Source organism: Perca flavescens, chromosome 22 (assembly GCF_004354835.1).
Source record: "Perca flavescens isolate YP-PL-M2 chromosome 22, PFLA_1.0, whole genome shotgun sequence".
Classification (NCBI taxonomy): domain Eukaryota; kingdom Metazoa; phylum Chordata; class Actinopteri; order Perciformes; family Percidae; genus Perca; species Perca flavescens.
This window is the reverse complement of record NC_041352.1, coordinates 18,884,772-18,903,536: the sequence shown is the minus strand read 5'-3', so window position 1 is coordinate 18,903,536 and position 18,765 is coordinate 18,884,772. Positions and strand designations below refer to the sequence as shown.

Here is an 18,765-nt window from a genome sequence, read left to right as displayed (position 1 = left end):
GGGGATTATGTGGTGGATCATTTTTTCCTGGAGTCTCTGCTGGTGACCTGGCAACCTCACTATGACAACAAGACGCCAGGAATGTACTGCCGAGAAATATAATATGTTGGTGCTGGTAGGTGAATTCTGTTACGTTTGAACAGAGCTTTCAGTTTCATCGGTTTTCATCATCGTTTGTTGTCGTTGATCAGCTTACACTGTAAAAGGCTTCTTCAAAGACCAGCAGGGGTCCAGAGAAGCCCACAATGAGTAGCGGCTGCGCTCCGAGCAAGCAGAAGATCACACCCTGCACTGCTGTCGACACAATCAGCTCAGAAACACCAATCAGACCGTCTGTCTTCTCACCTAGCAACAGACACAGCACAGTTAGCACAGTTACAAACACCAAAAAGGTTTAAAAGGTCGGTCAATTAGATCATTAAGTGAACCACCTAGACAAAAACATGAAAGGGGTTTGACATTTGAGACAAACTGTGAAGCCACATTAATTGGACTCTTTCGTTCCTGTGTGCAACTCACCCAGCAGTCCTCCGAATGTTATGGCTGGAGAGAGAGCAGCAAAGTAGATAAAGATAACGGCAGCCATGCACTGACTGTTCAGGGCGTCCTTGAAGTCACTGAGGTACTTTGGGTAACGGCGCCGCACGTCTCGTATCAGCCCACCGAAGGGGCGTCGGGTGCGCTTTAAAGGGTCGTCTGACTTTTTCAATGGTGTGAGGAGGGCCTCTGTGTGACAGGAAAGAGCAGGTTATTTATTACAATATCAGGAAGTCATATAACAGCAACTGGTATTTCCTTTAATAAGGCCACAGATATAATATATTACCTTTTTCTTCGTGGCTTTTAGGCTCCTTTGCCAGTTTGACCCCCTGCTCCTCCCTCTTGCGCAGCATCTCGCTCTGAAAGCGAGCGACGGAGCGCAGCAGCTCGTCCCCTCCCATCTCTGAAGGAGGCAGCACGATGCTGCAGTCCAGGAAGCTGTTGATGGCGTTCAGCAGGTCCTGCCTGTCGTCTGCCAGGTAAGCCGCCTCGTGGAATGGCTGGATGGGGATTCAGATATGGAAAAATGTAACCAATAAAATAAGCAATGAGGGAGACTCTTCTAAACTACAGTTGTTTGTCCCGTTTGCAGACCTGTTTGTCAGTTTATGTGGCAACAATCCATTTTATTTCACTTTCCTTTCTACTCTGGTCAGGAGACGAGAAAGTGAATTTCCATCGATAACTGAGGACAGTACAGTAGGTGTTGAACATGTAATACAAAACAAGTGACTCTCCTTCTTGTTTCATGGGAATGCTCTATGATAAAGCATTTATGGGAGAATATACTGAATTACATGGAAAAAGGTTTAGAGATGTGTACTCTGAAGTTTATTGTGGGATTTCTCTATAATGTACATAATAGTGTGTGTTTCCTTGTTATGTAATTTTATGTAGGTGAGATGTAACTGTGATGTGTGATTTGGGTTTTGTAATAATAACTATCCCCCGATGTCTACAGCTCACTCACCTTGTCAGACATAAGTGTGGAAATGGAGCGTCCTATCTGGTGATAGTCCATGCTGGTGGTGGGGGGTCCCAGCAGAACAAAGAGAAACCTGACTGGAACAGGGACCTCGAGGACGGACTCCAGCTCCACAGCCTCCTGCAGTCGCACAAACGCCATGGTGGGCTGTTCCAGGAAGTCCACACTGCCTGGAAGATGGGCGGGACATAGCAGTCAACATACAGACAGTGGTACACTAAGTACAAGTGATTTTAAGTTGATATTTTAAGTTAAGTGTGTGTGGTTTTATAGTAGTAGTAGTAGAAGATCACTTACCCACAAGGACAACAGTGGCCTCAGCATTTTCAGGAATCTTCTCCAGCAGCTTCAGCTCATGTTTGGATTTGGACCGATGCATACCGGACACCAAGGTCGGCTCCTTCTGCTGCGAAAGAAAAGCAACACAAGAAGCAAAAATCAGAATAATGAAGAATACTTGTGAATGGGACTTTTTGAAAACATTTCAGACTTACCTGTACATCGTTCTTCTCCAAATCAATGCATGTTTCCATGTCCCCCGGGGCGTAGATGGTGCCCATGAGCGGGTCGGTCACCGACGGTTCTGGCTGATGGGTGTGATTGGCACTATTGTGATGTGTTATCAGGCTGCCCAGGCTGGCCGCGGAGATGTTCCTGGGGAAAGGGCTACTGTGCTCCTTTTCGTCGCTTGGGTGACTAGGGGAGGCAGGGAGAGGAAGAGAGAGGGTGAGCATGAGGAAGAGAGGAAGTAAGCAGGCATGAAGCCACCTAGTAGCAGGAAGTGTGCAGCAATGAGAGAAAAATCTGTTTAATTGCGGTTTATCCTCATAATTAACGGTATTAGCTGTGAATGTCTAAGTGTTGTCTCGTGTCATTAAAAGCATCACCAAGACGCGTACCACATAAATCTCACGGCTCATGGTTGACATCCAGCTAAGGACTTTGTTGCATGTAATGCCCATCTCTCTCTCTCTCTCTCTCTCTCTCTCTCCCCACATTTCCTGTCGGTGGCTTAACTGCTACTGAATTAAAAATCAAATAAATCCCAAAATAATCCTTAAAAAGGGGTAATAAGTAGGATTTTTACCACCCGATAGTACATTGTATACAGCTTTGTTTTGGCTGTTTAACTCTTTAACTCTTACTTGTGACCTCTAGTTAAGTGAGTAAAAGTGATTTTTGCTTTTTTCGATTGTTTGAAAGCCTAAAGAAGTGTGTACCTAGTATTTGACAAAAAAAGCCACAACTAGAGAAAGTCAGACAAAATAAACAATTTTGCTTTTTACGTAATCTTGCAATCCCTTTTGATTTAACTTGGGACCTCCACAGGTGGTCCTGACTCACAGGTTGGTAACCAATAATATGGTTAATCCATAGCAGTGATGATATCTGCCATTTCCAGCTTGTACTCAGACATTACATTGAGCAAAAAATTACGTCGCAAAACACTGTTTTCAAAACAAGGTAGTAGTAATATTGTGGAAAAGGTTTGCCTCATAAACTTAAAGCGGGGCTCCGTCAGATTTTTGGAAGAAAGAAACAAATCTATCAACGTAGCTCCTCTTAAAAGGAAAACCACTGCTTGTTTGTTGCAGTCTGGAGCTGCAGGTCACCTGTGTTTCAGCAGCAGGGCCCTCAGGACATTGGCTCGGTCCTCAGCTTTGATCTGGTCAGAAATGATCATCTGCTCCACCACCTGGTGGGCGATGCCAGGCAGGGTCTTCTGGTCCAGGTCCAGCAGCACTGCGCCTGTGGACGCACACATACTGAGCTCAGTCGCTGACTTTTTAGGCCTAAAAGAGTTCCACAATTAATTTGGTTTCCATCTCTTACCGTGTGAGATGGTCTTTCTGAGTTCCAGCAAACTGCGGAAAGACAGCGAGGCTACGTGAGGTTTCCCCCAGCGGTCGGTCTCCTCCTCCACGTCCTCCTCAAACTTGATCCATCGAGCTGTCTCCTTCCACTGCATCTCCTGGTTCTTGTCCATAGTCAGCTCGTTCAGCTCCACAAACACCTGGAGTCAACATCACAAAGGAACAGGTGCAGGTGAGATGAAAAGCATCCAAACTGTCCACATAAAAACAACATGCATGTTCAACGTGCCAAATATTCAACTCAATAGCAGAAGCACTGTATTAAGTCAGTGATTCAGTGGTGCATTTTGCACGTCAACATCCTAAAAACAGGTACATGCTTAATGGGTTACCAAGTGATTTATTTAAATTCTCTCAAAACGAAAAAAGAAAAGATACTGTAAATATTGTCCATGTTATTACTCTAGAAAACAGAAAAACAGCCAATGACATCTTAAAAAGCTTAATACTAACTATGGTCAGTGGGGACCATAATATTCAGCTCTCTCAGCATCAAACATCTGTTAAGATGTTATTCATTTTAACATCATGCTGGTCAGTCACAAGCCCCTGTGAGGTTAAGACCAAAAACCAGGCTGGAAATTACTCTCTTGTTATAGCATCTGCATGCCTGTGAAATCACGCTCACACGGAGCAAACCATGACTCTGGCCGGTCACCCGGCCTCACCTTCTCAGCCATTTGACCGAAGTCCATGTCCAGCAGGACGCCTTCAAGCCGCGAGGCAGAGCGGTACACAACCACAGGTAATGACTGGAGAAGCGAGACGTTGCAGGAGAGGACTCAAACACTGATACGACAGCGGCACAAAGGATGGGACCCTCACTTTTACACACATACCCACAGGTAACTCTTCCTCATCACACACACACACACACACACACACACACACACCTGACAGGGACCTGTTGTTTACCCCCGTGTTGCTGAGGGCTCAGGGCTGTGTAGGAGAATGTATGTGTGTGTGTGTGTGTGTGTGTGTGTGTGTGTGTGTGTGTGTGCGCGCGCGCGCGCGCGCATGTTAATAAAACATAGCTCTCCCTCTCTCAGGAGCTCCCAGTGTCTGGTTACTTGAGTTCTTTTTTTCTTTTCCGTTTGTGAAAGGAAAGAACTCATTCATTCATTTTTAATTGTCTCCTTCCCTCCCTGTCCCATCCACAGAAGATACAAGGCAGTGCTAAATTTGAGATAGAGAAAAAGAAGGGAAACCATTTCCCAGGATTTGTTTCAATTTTTAAACCTAAACCCTAGTCTGAAATAGAAAATAAAGATTATAAACATAGCACTGGAAAGAAAATTTCCCACCAAAACTTCCTTCGAATTGCAGCTGAATTTTAAGCTACATTGTGTAAGAATTTCTCCCATCCAGCAGTGAAATTGTATATGACAACCAACTGAATATTACTTACTTACTTAAGTATTACATACTTTCTAGCCCTTCCTCCTACGGTGGCCGAACCCGAAATTAGCTCTCTCCATCGCAGCTGTTCTAGCCACTCCAATATTAACTTTGGTTTTGTTGCTTTGCCTGTCGCATTGTCGCTTTAATTCTCTTTTTCGCTTCCCTGGCGAGTAATCTCCCCCTGGCATTTGTCACGGTGCCAATAGGTGTAAGAGGGCGAAATGCGGAGATACACTACCAGTCAAAAGTTTGGGCTCACTTAGAAATTTCCATTCCACTCCATTACAGACAGAATACCAGCTGAGATCAGTTGCATTGTTTCTTTTAACCAGGGCAGCAGTTTTCAGATTACATTATGTGCTTAATATAATTGCAAAAGGGTTCTCGACTGTTGTAGAAAGACGTGGCTGATCTTTAATGCAATATCTACGTTGCCCATTATCAGCAAACATTCATCTAATGTTCCAAAGGCACATTCTGTTTACTAATCTGATATCACTTTAAAAGGCTTGGAGAACCCTTATGCAATTATGTAAGCACATAATGTAATCTGAAAACTGCTGCTCTGGTTAAAAAGACAACTGATCTCAGCTGGTATTCTGTCTGGAATGGAAATTTCTAAGTGACCCCAACCTTTTGACCAATGGGGTATGTCCCTCTTTGTATTGTATTTTAGTAGTCTATGTTTACGAGAATACTTTGATTAGTTGGTGGAAGTAATTACACATGAATGAGAACATATTTGTGAAAGAACAAAGGGTTTTTTGCTAAGAATCAACTTAAAAAATTACACAATGTAGGTTTAAAGAGCCCAGTCAGTTTAACATTTATTGTTTTATATTACTGCAGCATTTGACATACTAATTATTGCAAATATGGGCCTGTTCTGATTTTGGGTTTTAATAATGTTGAAATAATATGTTGATTTTTAGATAATTCAATCAACAACATAAATATCTTTCTCTGTTTTATATAATTGTAAATTTAATATGTACAGGGTTTGGACTATTGGTTGCTGAAGGATTAGTTAATGATTTAAATCTGCAGCCCCAATTATCATATATTGACTCTGCAAATCCTAGTTGTTGGTTGATGTTGTTGAATGAAAGCAGCATTTGTAACCTTCTGATTTCATAATTCATCCTAGGACTGGAAAAAAAAACATTTATTATTTCAATTTCAAAACAGTTGACAGATTAATTAAGTATTAAAATTATTATAAGTGGTCGCCCCAGTTTTGAATTCTGGTGATGAGTTGACTTCTGTTTACCTTAGGATCACAGATTGTGTCTTATATGTTACCAAAACCAAAAGATTCTAACCCAGTAATTTATAGCATTAAATGTTTAGCAAAATAAATGTAGCTACAGAGGAGGCAGAAAAATGGGACAGACGACATAAATCTCAGGCATAGCATTAATTGACGCGACAAGTGAGTACTGTAATGTCTCACCTCATGTGGGGTTCGGTCCTGCTTACGACTGCGAGTGGTCGGCTCTTTGTGGTCCTTGCCCGTGTGCACCACTTGTCCCTTGGTGTTCTTCCTGACCAGGTGTCTGCGCACGCCGGGAACATCTTCGAAACGATGACCTGGTGGAGAAGAAGAGACGAGAAGAGGGATGAGATGTGTTAAAGAACTTCAAAGGAGGACTTCAAATATCCTGAAACACAAATTCTAACCAAAAACAAACGGCATATGCAATTCGATAAACATGATATCTAAATAATATGACTGGAAATTACATCCCAGCACAGGACACAGAGGCTGCATGATTTTTTGCATGTGCTTTTTTGTGTCTTATTTTGTGCTTCTGCAGCCCTCAGCAAGCAGACATTGACCTTGCACCCCAAGTTTAAATCTCAGCCCACCAAGTCACAGAGGGTTAGGCCACCACGCTTTTGTTTCTGTGGTCCCTCAGCAGGGAGTAGAGTTACTCAGGCTGGCATTGCACCAGGCACTGAAAAGGATGTGGAGAGAGACACCGGATGGCACAGACATCACACTGCGAGTAGGCATTGTCCGATCAGGTGTTAAAGAGTTCAAAGATTAAGAAAAACTAGTGAAAGCTAAACAAAAACTGCAACATGCATCAGAACTAATCTTCATCACCAGTTCAGAGAAGAGAGAAAGAGATTTTCAGCTGTTATACTGCTCATTCTAGCTTTACTTCAACTTATAGTGAGAGTGTCCCTTGTCAAGTCGCTCCATGATGTCCGAGTGAGGTTAGAGGCAGAGCCTGGAGTCAAACGAGGCTTGAAGTGGCATGCAGCTCTTGGAAGGAAGAGGAGGATATGTGGTGGGTGTAGGGTTAGTGCTGGCACAGCTTGACAAATCGGAAAAAGTTGCCATTTCTTGACCGGCGCCTGACCCCGCTGAAACTATCAGAAAGCATCAGTGAGCAGAGGTGTTCGTTCGTTCAGGTCGGACCAAAGAGGAGGAACAGTGATCTAATAATTCCTATTGTTGAGCAGCAGACAGAGACACTTTCCCAGGATGATTTACGGTGGCGGGAAGCAGATAAAAGAAGACACAGAGAATAACTAGTAATGAAGTGGTTGGGAGGCTCGCCTCTGTCACTAAGCCCCATAATGACCAAATATTTGGACAATATCAAGCCCATACCTCCATCCACAGCCTCTTTATTTTGCCTTTAAGCCCACTTAACATGTTTTATGTGAGATTTCCAGCGTATTTTGTCATCTATTATCACACCTTTTTAAAGATTACTTTTTGCAGCTTTTCACCCTTTAATTTTTGGGGAGAGAGAGGGGGAAGACATGCAGGAAATTGTCACAGGTTGGATTCGAACCCTGGACCTCTGCGTCGAGGCATAAACCTCTCAGTATATGTACCACCTTTTTAATTTGTATATTTCTGAAGTAAAAGTATCCAGTATCTCTTTTAAATTTCCCCCAGAACAAAAATATTTGTTTCATCTGCAAATAATACGAATTGTAATAGTTTGATACCTTGCTGTCTACAACCTTATAATTCAAGTTTTTATCCACATACATAGCTACTCCTCCTCCTATACAGTTGACTTCATACCCCTCCAGTTCAAAATCCATTCCTTTATCAGCGTTGATCCAGGTTTCCGATTTGGCAATTATTGTGAATGGTTTTGTACATTTATTTAAATATTCCTTGATGTTATTGAAATTAGCATACAGACTTCAGCTATGGAAAGTCTGTTTTAATAGACTGGTTGAACAGTTCATCTGTGTAGTAGTGACAGTTGTTGTTGTTGACAGTGGAGAAGAAATTATTCTCCAGGTTTATTTCATTTTCTAAATCCAGTAAATTATGGTCAGTGTATTGAAATGTTGGCTCGGGCCTGAGTCCAGGGGCCTCAGCTGACAGCGGGAATGGCTAATTTAATAATGTGAGCCTGTCTGTCTCACTCTCTGATAAGCTGCTGGTCTCTGCTGAGGGGTCGGCTCCCTGACGTAAATATCCCCAGCCCAGAACACAACCCCACGCTGGGGCCGGGGAGTGGAAACGTCACAGGGCAGTGGGGAGCCGACTGCAATGTAGAAGGTACTAATGGTGGCCCCCGCCTCGCTCTAATGTTTCTGAAGGAATCTGAGCACCAACAGACCTTTATTATTGTTGCTTTCTTATCACACAGCAGTTAACAGGTAATTCATTTATAAAAACTGGGAGGTTGAAAATCTAAAAATACACACAAAACACTAGGGCTGTTCTCGATTGAAGAAATTCTTAGTCGACTAACACTCATTCAATTGTATCGACTAATCGATTAGTTGATTTAATCGACAGATCTGTAAATCTGAGTTTCAAATATTTGGAAGTAATGAGATATCTTTCAAAATGTTTGGGTGGATAAAATAGATAATATATTTGTTTGAATAATGGAAATGGAAGTTGGTTTACCGCTCTTATATTTACTTTTTCTTCTTTCCACCCTTTTCTTTTTGTTGTATACTTTATCATTCATTAAAAGGTGCAGTAGGTAAGACTTATAAAACTAACTTTGTCATATTTGCTGAAACTGACCATAAATTCGAGTAGAACTACATGAAGCAGGTAATTAAAAAAAAAATCTGGCTCCTCCAGGCACCACCTACAGCCTGTAGTGCGATTTGGAAAAATCCACACTCCCTGTTCAGATGCACCAATCAGGGCCAGGGGGGTGTCTAACTGCGAGTCAATCACTGCCCATGCACACAAATTCATTGTCCCTTGTGGGGAGGGGGGAGGGGCTTAGGAGACCGTTTTGGGCTTGAGCGGAAAGGGGGGAGGGACTGAGAAGTTGTCGATGTTCAAATTACTACAGCACCTTTAATAATAGTTTGTTAGGACGTCATGGTACAGTGTTGTTTCTTCGACTTAATTCCAACAGTCAACCGGTGTCCTTTTTATCCACCTGGTGTACTAAAGTCCTCCAAGCAAGTTTTAGGAACGTATAATCTGTTAAGTGAGAATTCATCTGTACTCACTCTTGATGCCGTCTAGGTCAGCAGAGGCCAACGTCTGAGCCTCGCTCTCGTCAGTAGGGATGCGCTGGTACTTGGCCTGCTCAGCACCCGTCATGTTGCCTGTACGTCTGCGCTCTTGCAGGTCGTAGCTGCGGCTGGCAGAGGACACCCGGGCAAGTGGTATGTGTTCAGCTGGCACTGACTGGGGAGAGGGGCTGGAAGCGTCGGATAAGGCTGGCTTACTACATAAAAGAAGAAGAACAAGACAAAGTTGTAGCTCAAAAATCAATAGAGGAATGGTTGTTTCGGTTATTTTTCTTAAGTTGATCAAACGTTTTCCCTAAGAAAAGTTTTACATGTGAAGCTGGACACGGAGACAAAATAAGCCTTTTTTTTACCAACTTATTGCCACTAAAACACAGAAATTGACTCTTTACTGCTCTCATTTAGTCGATTTCTTTTTTTTCTTATGCTTGGTGATTTTGTTGTCACAGGAATAATTCAATTCAATTTTATTTATAGTATCAATTCATAACAAGAGTTATCTCAAGATACTTTACAGATAGAGTAGGTCTAGACAACAATTTACAAAGACCCAACAATTCCAGTAATTCCCTAATTACTGAAGATGCAACTTTGGTTATCATCGTTTGATTAGACCCCACTATTGCTGCTCGTATTAAAATAGACTTGCATCTCTCAGCTAAAAGACCACTGCACTCTCAAAACTGCTTGGCCAATACAAATCCTTTATAGCACTCACCGTCCTTTAAATGCCAGTTGTCCTCAGCATTTCAAGAGCCGTAAAAACAACTTTTTCAGTCAATTATCTCCACCTTATAATCAGGATGTTTTATGAAACAAATCCACTGTTATTTGGTTGCTCTCCGATCAACTGAAGACAAGCGAAAAGGTGTATAAGCAGCTTTTTCCCAGCCCAGATAAGCCCCTCGTGAAGTGGAACAGTAAATGTCATAGATGGAGCTTGGGGCTGCTGAGGTGGGTTGTGTCGTCTATAGCGACAGGTGATATATGGGTCTCTGAGGCGAGGATTACTCGGGTCCATCAGATCATGCCCAGCAGGCCCACTGGATGCCTGAGACATGGTAACGTACAGTGTGTACCTCACTGGCCAATCAAACCTGTGCCTGAGCTGTCTCACCCAATCAGAACGTTTCTGAACATCTCAGCAACATGGCAAAAACATGCAATCGTCACAGCAGGTAAAGCATGATTATAAAGTCTCTCACGCCCCTTTTTTTTTGGTCCAAGTACAGGACTTGACTCACTCTGAGGAAGTTGCATCTTCAGCATTTGCTCGCTCGGCAGACTGTGGCACGATTTCCAGCTTACGAGGCAAGTGAGGGCTCTCTTTGCCACGTTTGGCCACATGGTCTTCGTCTGAAACGAAGAACTGGGGAGAAAATACAGAGCATGAAGGCACTGCATGCTGTAAAACTAGACAATGAATCCAAAATTCAAACAAGAATTTCAGAGATCAGATTATAGTAGTGGATAAACAAAAGGTGTATCAGCCCTGTGCAACTGAAAATAGATTTATTTGGATATTGACTGTGTAAATCAGGAATTATTATCTGAAAGAACTAAATAAAAAACGATCTAGGCCTACTCAATAAGGGCTCCACAGTCTTAAACAATGGATGGACAAAGTAAAAGATATATAGGTGATGGGAAAACTTCTGCAGCGGTGAATAGTTATTATTTGATCAGGTTAAATCTGGTCTTGTTTTGTGAAGCATAACCACTAAACATGAAACCCACTGATGAATGATTAAGACTATACTGAAATATTCATAGAGGAAACTATGGTAATGCTACAACACTGACTGAGCAGGTTGGGTATCAGAGCTTGGACTTCAGCCATTTGTTACAGCAGCACATACCTGACCGCTCATTCACCCGCATCTTAATGTAAATTATACTTTAAGTCAATATGACCCCCATTTACACCTGGTAAAAAAAAGGTATTCTCATTTTAACTGGACAGTATGAGAACACATAAAGCAAGCAGGTCTACAGCCTGATCAATACATCAGAGGTTAATTACAAAGTGATTATTATGGTATGTTGAATAAATAGAATTACAGAATATAATGCAGTTAAAAGTACTTGAGATAGTGTAACGATGGCATATTTGAAATAATTTGCGCTGACTCATAAATTCACTAAAAATATTAGTAGGCAGTCGAATGATTACCTCCACATCTTTGACTTTCTCTGACTCAGATGGAGCAGAAGTCTCCATCCCCTCATCCTCCTCTTCCTCTTCATCCTCTCCCTCCTCTATGGGGCCACTGCTGGGAACATGGCTGCTTTTGTGATCTTTGTCCTTTCTCTTTTTCTTGCTGCTTTTCTTCCTGCGTCCCTCGGAGGGCAGTTTGGACAGAGGTCGGTGGATGTGGTGAGAGGAGTGACGGTTGTCTGCGGGGGAAGATAAAGCAAAAATACACTAATATGAGCTACTTCCACGTTGCTTCTTTTTTTATATTTGCCTGGCTTGCTGAATGTTGAAATGTATTGAACAACGAGGAGACCGTGTGCGTACATTCAATGTCCTCCTCATGGTAGTGGTGGTGTTGTTCATCAGGTACAGCAGCAGCGGGGCTGAGGATCTGCTGGAAGCGCTGGACCCCCAAGGCTTTGTTCAAGTCCCCATCATCCTCCTCATCAGGGAGCGGAGTCACGTGTAGTGATGAAGCAGCTGGAGCCTCTGGCTGCAACACAACAAATTACCAATTACATTAAAGAAAAAATTTAAGAAAAAGAAAAGAATAATAAATGCAGACTAATACATAAAACCACACGTTTGTGAAATAATATAATGCTTTTTTTAAACTTAATCTCCATATTGCAAAATTTTCACAATAAGAGTTTGACCACTAGAGGGAGTTCTGGTGCTGTTATCTCCACAGTCAGACATCATATGATGAGTCCTCTGAAGCATACCTTCCTTACAAAAATGTTGAAACAAAGGCCATGTGCTTTGATCAGTTCCTCTTTTTCCATGCTGTGGTGACAGGGATCATGTGGATGATAAGAGATCTGTTTTCTAGCAGCAGGATGCCGTGCCCTGCTGCGCCCTGCTCTGTCGGTGGGATGTTATGATAAGCATTGGCTGCAGCGACGCAGCAAGTGGATATACTCTGGCCAACAGGATTGTGCTGTAGCCACCTCAAGGCATTGCAAATGTTGCCATGACTACTGCACAGGTGGCTCAGCTCCTGCAGCGAACCCTTCCTGTGGCAAAACTCAGGGGCCACAAGTCATCTAATGCTCCCACAAATGGTTCTCAGGACACCCAACATGACAATATTATATTATGTTTTCTGCAGTGCTGCAGGGAGTAACGGAAAGCATGTGATGACTCTTCTCCCACCTGCAGCTCCTGCTTACTTCTGTGTCAGATTCGCACTGTGTTCAGTGCACAGCAGAGTGCTAAGAGTACACAAATGCACTGTATTGTACTTTTAACTCCACTACATTTATCTGACAGCTATAATTACTTGTTACCCATAAGATCAAGATTTTGCAAGAAACTAACTAACTAACTAATTAGCTTATAAAATACAATGCATTGTTTAAGATGCCCAACCTTTTTCCAGGGGCCATTTTTCTGCAGAAAGATTACTTTTGATATTTTGAGTACATTTTGCTGATAATGCTTCTGTACTTAAGTCAAATTTTGAATGCAGAGCTTTTACTTGTTATAGAGATATTTACATTGTGGTGTCAGTACATTTTCTCAAGTAACGGAATACTTTTTCCAAAACTGCAAATGTTTTTTTCAAAAAAGGCCACAAACTGTGAGACCCCAAAATAAATCCAGAAATTATATATATTAAATCATCAATTTAAATCAACACATACAGAACAAAAACTGGTAGCTACTTATACACATGATGTAAAGTAGCTTTGCCACTTATTTGTTCCACTTTTATACCCCGTTTACACGTACATGGTTATTTTGAAAAACTGAGACATTTCCCTTCTTTTGTGCCCTTCGTTGACACGCAAACGGAGAATTCGCCTCTGAAAATGATTCTTTCTAAAAACTCCGGGTCAGAGTGGAGATTTTTTGGAAAACTTTGTTTGCACATTTCCATGTAAACTGAGACAAACGGAGGTTTAGGCAGCCGAGGAAGTGAGGAAGAGAAGAGAGAGGAAGTGATTTGTTGCTGTTGTTGCTATTTTTGGGATTCTGATTGGCTAACGTGGGCTTGAGACTTCTCATTACACTGCTACCTACAGGTTTGGCATGCTCTTGACGGCATTGACGGCATATATACACAGGTACGTGTAAACGAACAATTTTCTGAAAACTGACAGCTGTGCACAATGTTATTTTTGAAAACAGAGAGGCTAAAATGTCCGTTTATGAAAATATCCAGCCATGTGTAAACGTAGCATTAAACAGATTACGTGCATCAAACCCATCAAGACAAGAAAATGTGAACAGGAAACTCAATAGTTCATCCTGAATTTATAATCCTTACTATAACTCGACAGAGGTTCATAAATTAAGGTTTGTCCACAGAAAGTGTGAAGAACAGATTCCCATGAACCATGTAACATGCAGAGTTTGACTTTGACCTGTTTTTACATGCCACACACAGGTGACAGAAGCAGAAAGCCCTGCAGTGAACTGTGGACAAGCTGAGAATTATGGAGTAAAAAAAGAGACAGGTAAGGCCGTTAGGCAAACATTCAATATTGACACAAGGTTCAATTCCTCTTATAGATTTTTTTCTCTGGAAGACCAACAAGAGTCTCAAAGATGGGGCGTTAACAAACTATACGTTAACCTCAGTGACCTCCAGAACAAACTGCCAAAGACAATTAAGCACAGCAACGAATAACACGCTTTAAGTAGCAGAGAGGATTTCCCAGGGCTAAGATAATGTGGCTCTTTTAAACTCCAAATTATGAGTAAAAGATAATATCATGGAGTAGCTTGATAAAGTTGAAGTTAGTCAATAGTTTTAGCTACAACAGTTTAATTAAAACATGTCAATTGAAAAAAGAAACCCTCTTAATTTCCGCAATTAGGCATCACCTCACATCCAAATCACTATCACAATACTTCCAATATTTAATTAGATGAGCGATCCAAAAACCTTGAGTACACGTATCCTATCCATATGTACCATCCATGTGCTGTTACACTATCCGGCAGTTTATTTTTACAGAGCTCTCATTCATATCATGGTTTCACAGTAAATCCCGAGAGGTGGGAGAGATGTGTGAGGGATTCTCAAAGAGGTGAGAGAATTTTTCACAACCAAAACCATGTGCAAAAACAAGCCAAGGGGGAGCCGAGTAAAAACAAAACTGGCCAGACAATGAAGAAAGCTTAATTCAGCGACTTACCTCGCTCATGGCAACGTGAGCTTAATTTGCAATCAGCGTTTCGGTGGCATCAAGTGTCACTGCCCTCCAACATGACGAAACTGGAGTTCTGACCCTCAACACCTCTATTAAGAACAGCAGGCAGGAGACATCCCTCTCCCCCCCGCTTATCAAAGCCTCGTGATGCCTAATCAGAACCCTATCGGCCAACCTGCCACCTTCACCAGACGGCCCATTGTGCCAGGGCAGAATAAACAAGACTCTCGTTCTCACTTTGAGGACAAATGCTGCCTGAAAGGACAAGCCCTGTTTGAACAGCCAGGAACAAAACCACACGTTGACATTCATCTCCACATTTTAACTTTGACACACAAAGCCTGAATATGACCACGGTGCTCTTAGTCAACGCGCCTTAAAGGGCAATGTAAATGCAGAGGAACTAAACATCTTACAATTTTCAAAAGGATGCATTTTTGATGGCTAATATTAACAGAAGACATTTTAAGTTACAGGCCGGAATGAAATTATATTAAAATGTTACGTGTGCCAGAAAGGTGAAACCACTTAGGACTATTTTCTAAATACAGGTTAATACAGTAGTTTCCAATCGCTAACTCACTAAAATGACATGCAAAAGTCTAAACACATTTTCTGCTTAACACACATTTTGCAATTCAAAGTGGCACTTTTTCACTCAACACGGTTCTCTGCATAAGACACAACAATATGACATAAAGTCATGTTTGCCATTTCAAAACACTGCCATTCAAAATAACACTACATGAGCTAATTGGCCAACATATGTGCCACCTGGCCAAACACCTCAATGGTTAATTGTTACCACTTCAATCAGGAAGTAAGCACTATGAAAAGACCACAGGGGAGCACCATTCTTTCTGTAATTTTCTTTTTCAGTTTACTGTTTTTTGTGAGCATACTTTTCAGTTCAGTCTAATGTAAATATATCTGCTGTGCATATGTTGCACTGACTTGTTTGGTGAAAAAAATAATAATAAATGTTTCAACAGCATGTGTGTGTATCTGCAAATATTTCTGTGCATGTGAACAATCTGAAGAATTTTCTACAATTTGAACTATTTTAGCATTATGGCAAAGCATACTAAAGATGAGAGTGCTTTTCATGCCCAACAGTGTGTAGTTGGTTTGACAAAAACCTGGTAATATGAATGAAGTGTGTGCCATTTGGTGCAAACGTTTGATTTTGATAATTCTATATGTGGTTTTGGTTGCAGTGCTTCATTTTGCAGGATATATGAGGTACTTAGCAGTTTGGGTGTGTGGTTTTGTGAATTGTGTTAAGTATTTTGATAAAAACAGCCTTATGTGAATTAGCAGACCAGGGGCCGTTTCAGAAAGCAGGTTTAGTGAAAACTCTGAGTTTGTTAACCCTGAGTTGAGGGAAACTCTGGGTTTTCCATTTCAAAAAGAGAGGTAACTTCCCCTCAGAGTCAGTTACTATGGTAACTGAGTCTGTGAACCTAACCTCGTCGGGAGCAGGTCCCCTCCTTCTGACACAGCGCTCTCTCATTTCCTCATTCATTCATTCAGTCTGTATCAGGCACATTTTAGCCAGTTTGTTATCGGCATGAATACAAAAAAAATTGTGTTTGTTTATTAACCATGTTAGGCAGACTATAAAACGTTTTTTTTTTCTAAAAACATGGCATTTCCTTTTGTCGATGATCCCGTTGATGAAGAAACTGCTTTACTTCGCAGGGTGTTATATGTTGGGAGATGATATTGAAACCCTGACATTTTAATTTTCAGATAACTTCCTATTTGAGCGGTATCGTTTTTCTTCCCAGTCTGTTATGCAGCCTAGGCTACATAACCTTATCCGTCCTCATATCACTAACGTCACCCATCGTGGACATGCTCTACCTCCCAGCAGATTATTTGTGTCGCATTACATTTTTTTTGCAAACGGCAGTTTTCTTTACAACATTGGTGATGCAGAGCATATTAGTAAAGCCCTGTATAGCAAACCACCGTCAGAAGAGTGTGACTCGCTCTGAAACGTGTTTTAAACGTTTTTGTAGTGTTGCCTGGCCACAAACCAGTAAGAGCCATTAAAAAGGAGTTCCACAGTATTACAGGTGAATGATGTAAAACCTTTGAAATAAAAGATTATGAATTATAATTCTGTTAAAGATGGTGCTGCAGCCTCAGAATGGAAGTAGCAGGTGTAGTAGGCCTACATTTTCGTCCGCAGTATTGCACCTAAATGAAACAGATTATAGGTTCAATATTCACCAGTAATAATAGGCTATACTTATGATTAAATATGATATACACTATATTGGAATATACGCATTTACATATATCATAGCAATCCACACCATAGTTGTTGAGATATTTCAGTTTGGACCAAAGTGGTGGAAATGTTTAACACAAATTATTCATACTGTACTAGGCAGCAGGAAAATTAGCTTTGGACTGCATAAAAAAAAACTAAAATAACATAATGTTCTTGCCTTTATTTGTTCTAAATTTAGTGGTACATGAGAATAAATTAGTAGACAGTTTAATTTTCTGAAGCAAAACAGTTTATAAGTGCATGTGCTGAGGCTGTGTTGAATAAAGAGGTGTACACTTGACCTGAGGCTGCAGAGGAGATTATCTGTGTCCTGAGGTAGGCTTAAATCCCACACAGTCAGCATTTGGAGGGGAAAGGGGGAGATAGCCTGCGGATGTTGTAGTGATCACGTTGTGCTGTGTGGCTGTCACTGCATTCCTACATATCTTAACATTAGTCTGCAAGAAGAGCTGGGTGCACAACATGCTCTGAGTTTCCGATTATTCTAAGAAAGCAACAAGAGTTGTAACCCAGTTGTTTTTAGCCAACTGAATTTTGTATTATGCAAGCACTGATTTTCACAACCTTCCTATTACATCATAAATTAAACAGCATGTTTGCACTGCTTAAAATCAAATACAAATGTTAGCGTCATATACTCACTCAATTTAATCAACAGTTCCTACAGACGGAGAGCTGAAAATACGTCTCCAATTCTTTTGTTTTTGCTTCCTGTCTGGTGATTCTGTTTAATTATATATTTGTATTGGGAATTGGTCTTTTAGCAGTCATCAGCTTTATCATTTCATATTATGCAAACAGTGTTTTCAGTAGCCAAACAGGGAAAGATCATTTGCTTGAGATAGTCGTCTCACACCTCTGTTTTATCTAAGGTGAAGATGTCCAACTGATAAACTCTTGAGTCTGTTGAGTGAGGGGAATTCTACAGAGGCTGCCAGATGTGCATCACAGGAAGTCTATTAAGTAATAAAACATGATTAGGAAGAAGGTGGTGTGAACCACACAAATCTGCTCTTTCCTTTAGGAGGTGTGATGGCTCACACGAGAGTCACTGATACAGTTGTACTATAATGTTGAAGCACACAGCAGGATGACATGACAGCAAAGTTTGGGTGCATGTCGTGGTCTAGACCAGTAGTTCCCAACTGGGGGTAAGGGTTATTAAGGGGTCACAAGATGATTAACAGAGAAACAAAAACATATCTTGATATAGTGGATAGCTTTAAACTTTCAGGCCTTATAAAAAAAAAAGAAAAAGAAAAATCAAATGAAACAATTTGGAAGGAAGGAAAATCCCTTTGGTTGAACTGCCCCGGACTGTTAAGACATGTGTAGACATATGTTTTAAAGGAATAATTCAACATTTGGGGAAATAACGCCTATTATTGCTGTATTCTTGCAGAGAGCTAGATAAGAAGATTGATACCACATGTAATTATGAATCTTTGGCCAGCAGCTGACTATCTTAGCTCAGCATAAAGACTTGAAAACAAATTGGAAACAGCTAGCCTGGCTCTGTCCAAAGGGTAACAACATCTGCCTAACAGTACCTCTAAAGTTCACAAATCAACAGCTTATATTATGTTACAGTAGTTTAATCTGTGCAAAAACTGACAAACAAGTTTTACGCTAAGCTAATTGGCTGCTGGTTGTAGCTTAATATTTATTTAGAGAATAGCAAACAAACTAGATACAATATTAATTATTGAGCTTTAGAGGTTCTGGAAGGCAGTTTTTGTTACCTCTGGGCAGAGCCAGACTACGTCAGCTTCATATTTACTGTACAGACATGTGTGGTATCAATCTTCTAATCAAATTCT

The 18,765-nt window shown here is 41.2% G+C and overlaps 1 protein-coding gene across 7 annotated transcripts in view; it reads right to left on the bottom strand.

Annotated features, from left to right (window-relative positions):
• The window catches only part of slc4a2b (solute carrier family 4 member 2b), a 42,977-nt gene that overhangs the window by 6,372 nt on the left and 17,840 nt on the right, over nt 1-18,765 (bottom strand). For 5 of the 7 annotated variants that reach the window (XM_028568960.1, XM_028568962.1, XM_028568963.1 and 2 more), the window contains 14 exons: nt 11,807-11,975; nt 11,459-11,682; nt 10,530-10,654; nt 9,262-9,482; nt 6,254-6,390; nt 4,068-4,151; nt 3,359-3,539; nt 3,139-3,274; nt 2,020-2,221; nt 1,823-1,931; nt 1,511-1,695; nt 827-1,040; nt 520-726; nt 197-345 (listed from right to left, as the gene is read on the bottom strand). In XM_028568960.1, coding sequence (XP_028424761.1) covers nt 197-345; nt 520-726; nt 827-1,040; nt 1,511-1,695; nt 1,823-1,931; nt 2,020-2,221; nt 3,139-3,274; nt 3,359-3,539; nt 4,068-4,151; nt 6,254-6,390; nt 9,262-9,482; nt 10,530-10,654; nt 11,459-11,682; nt 11,807-11,975 — 2,343 coding nt within the window. The remainder of the gene's footprint in view (nt 1-196; nt 346-519; nt 727-826; nt 1,041-1,510; nt 1,696-1,822; nt 1,932-2,019; nt 2,222-3,138; nt 3,275-3,358; nt 3,540-4,067; nt 4,152-6,253; nt 6,391-9,261; nt 9,483-10,529; nt 10,655-11,458; nt 11,683-11,806; nt 11,976-18,765) is intronic. The other 2 variants (XM_028568964.1, XM_028568965.1) reach the window with 2 other exon arrangements.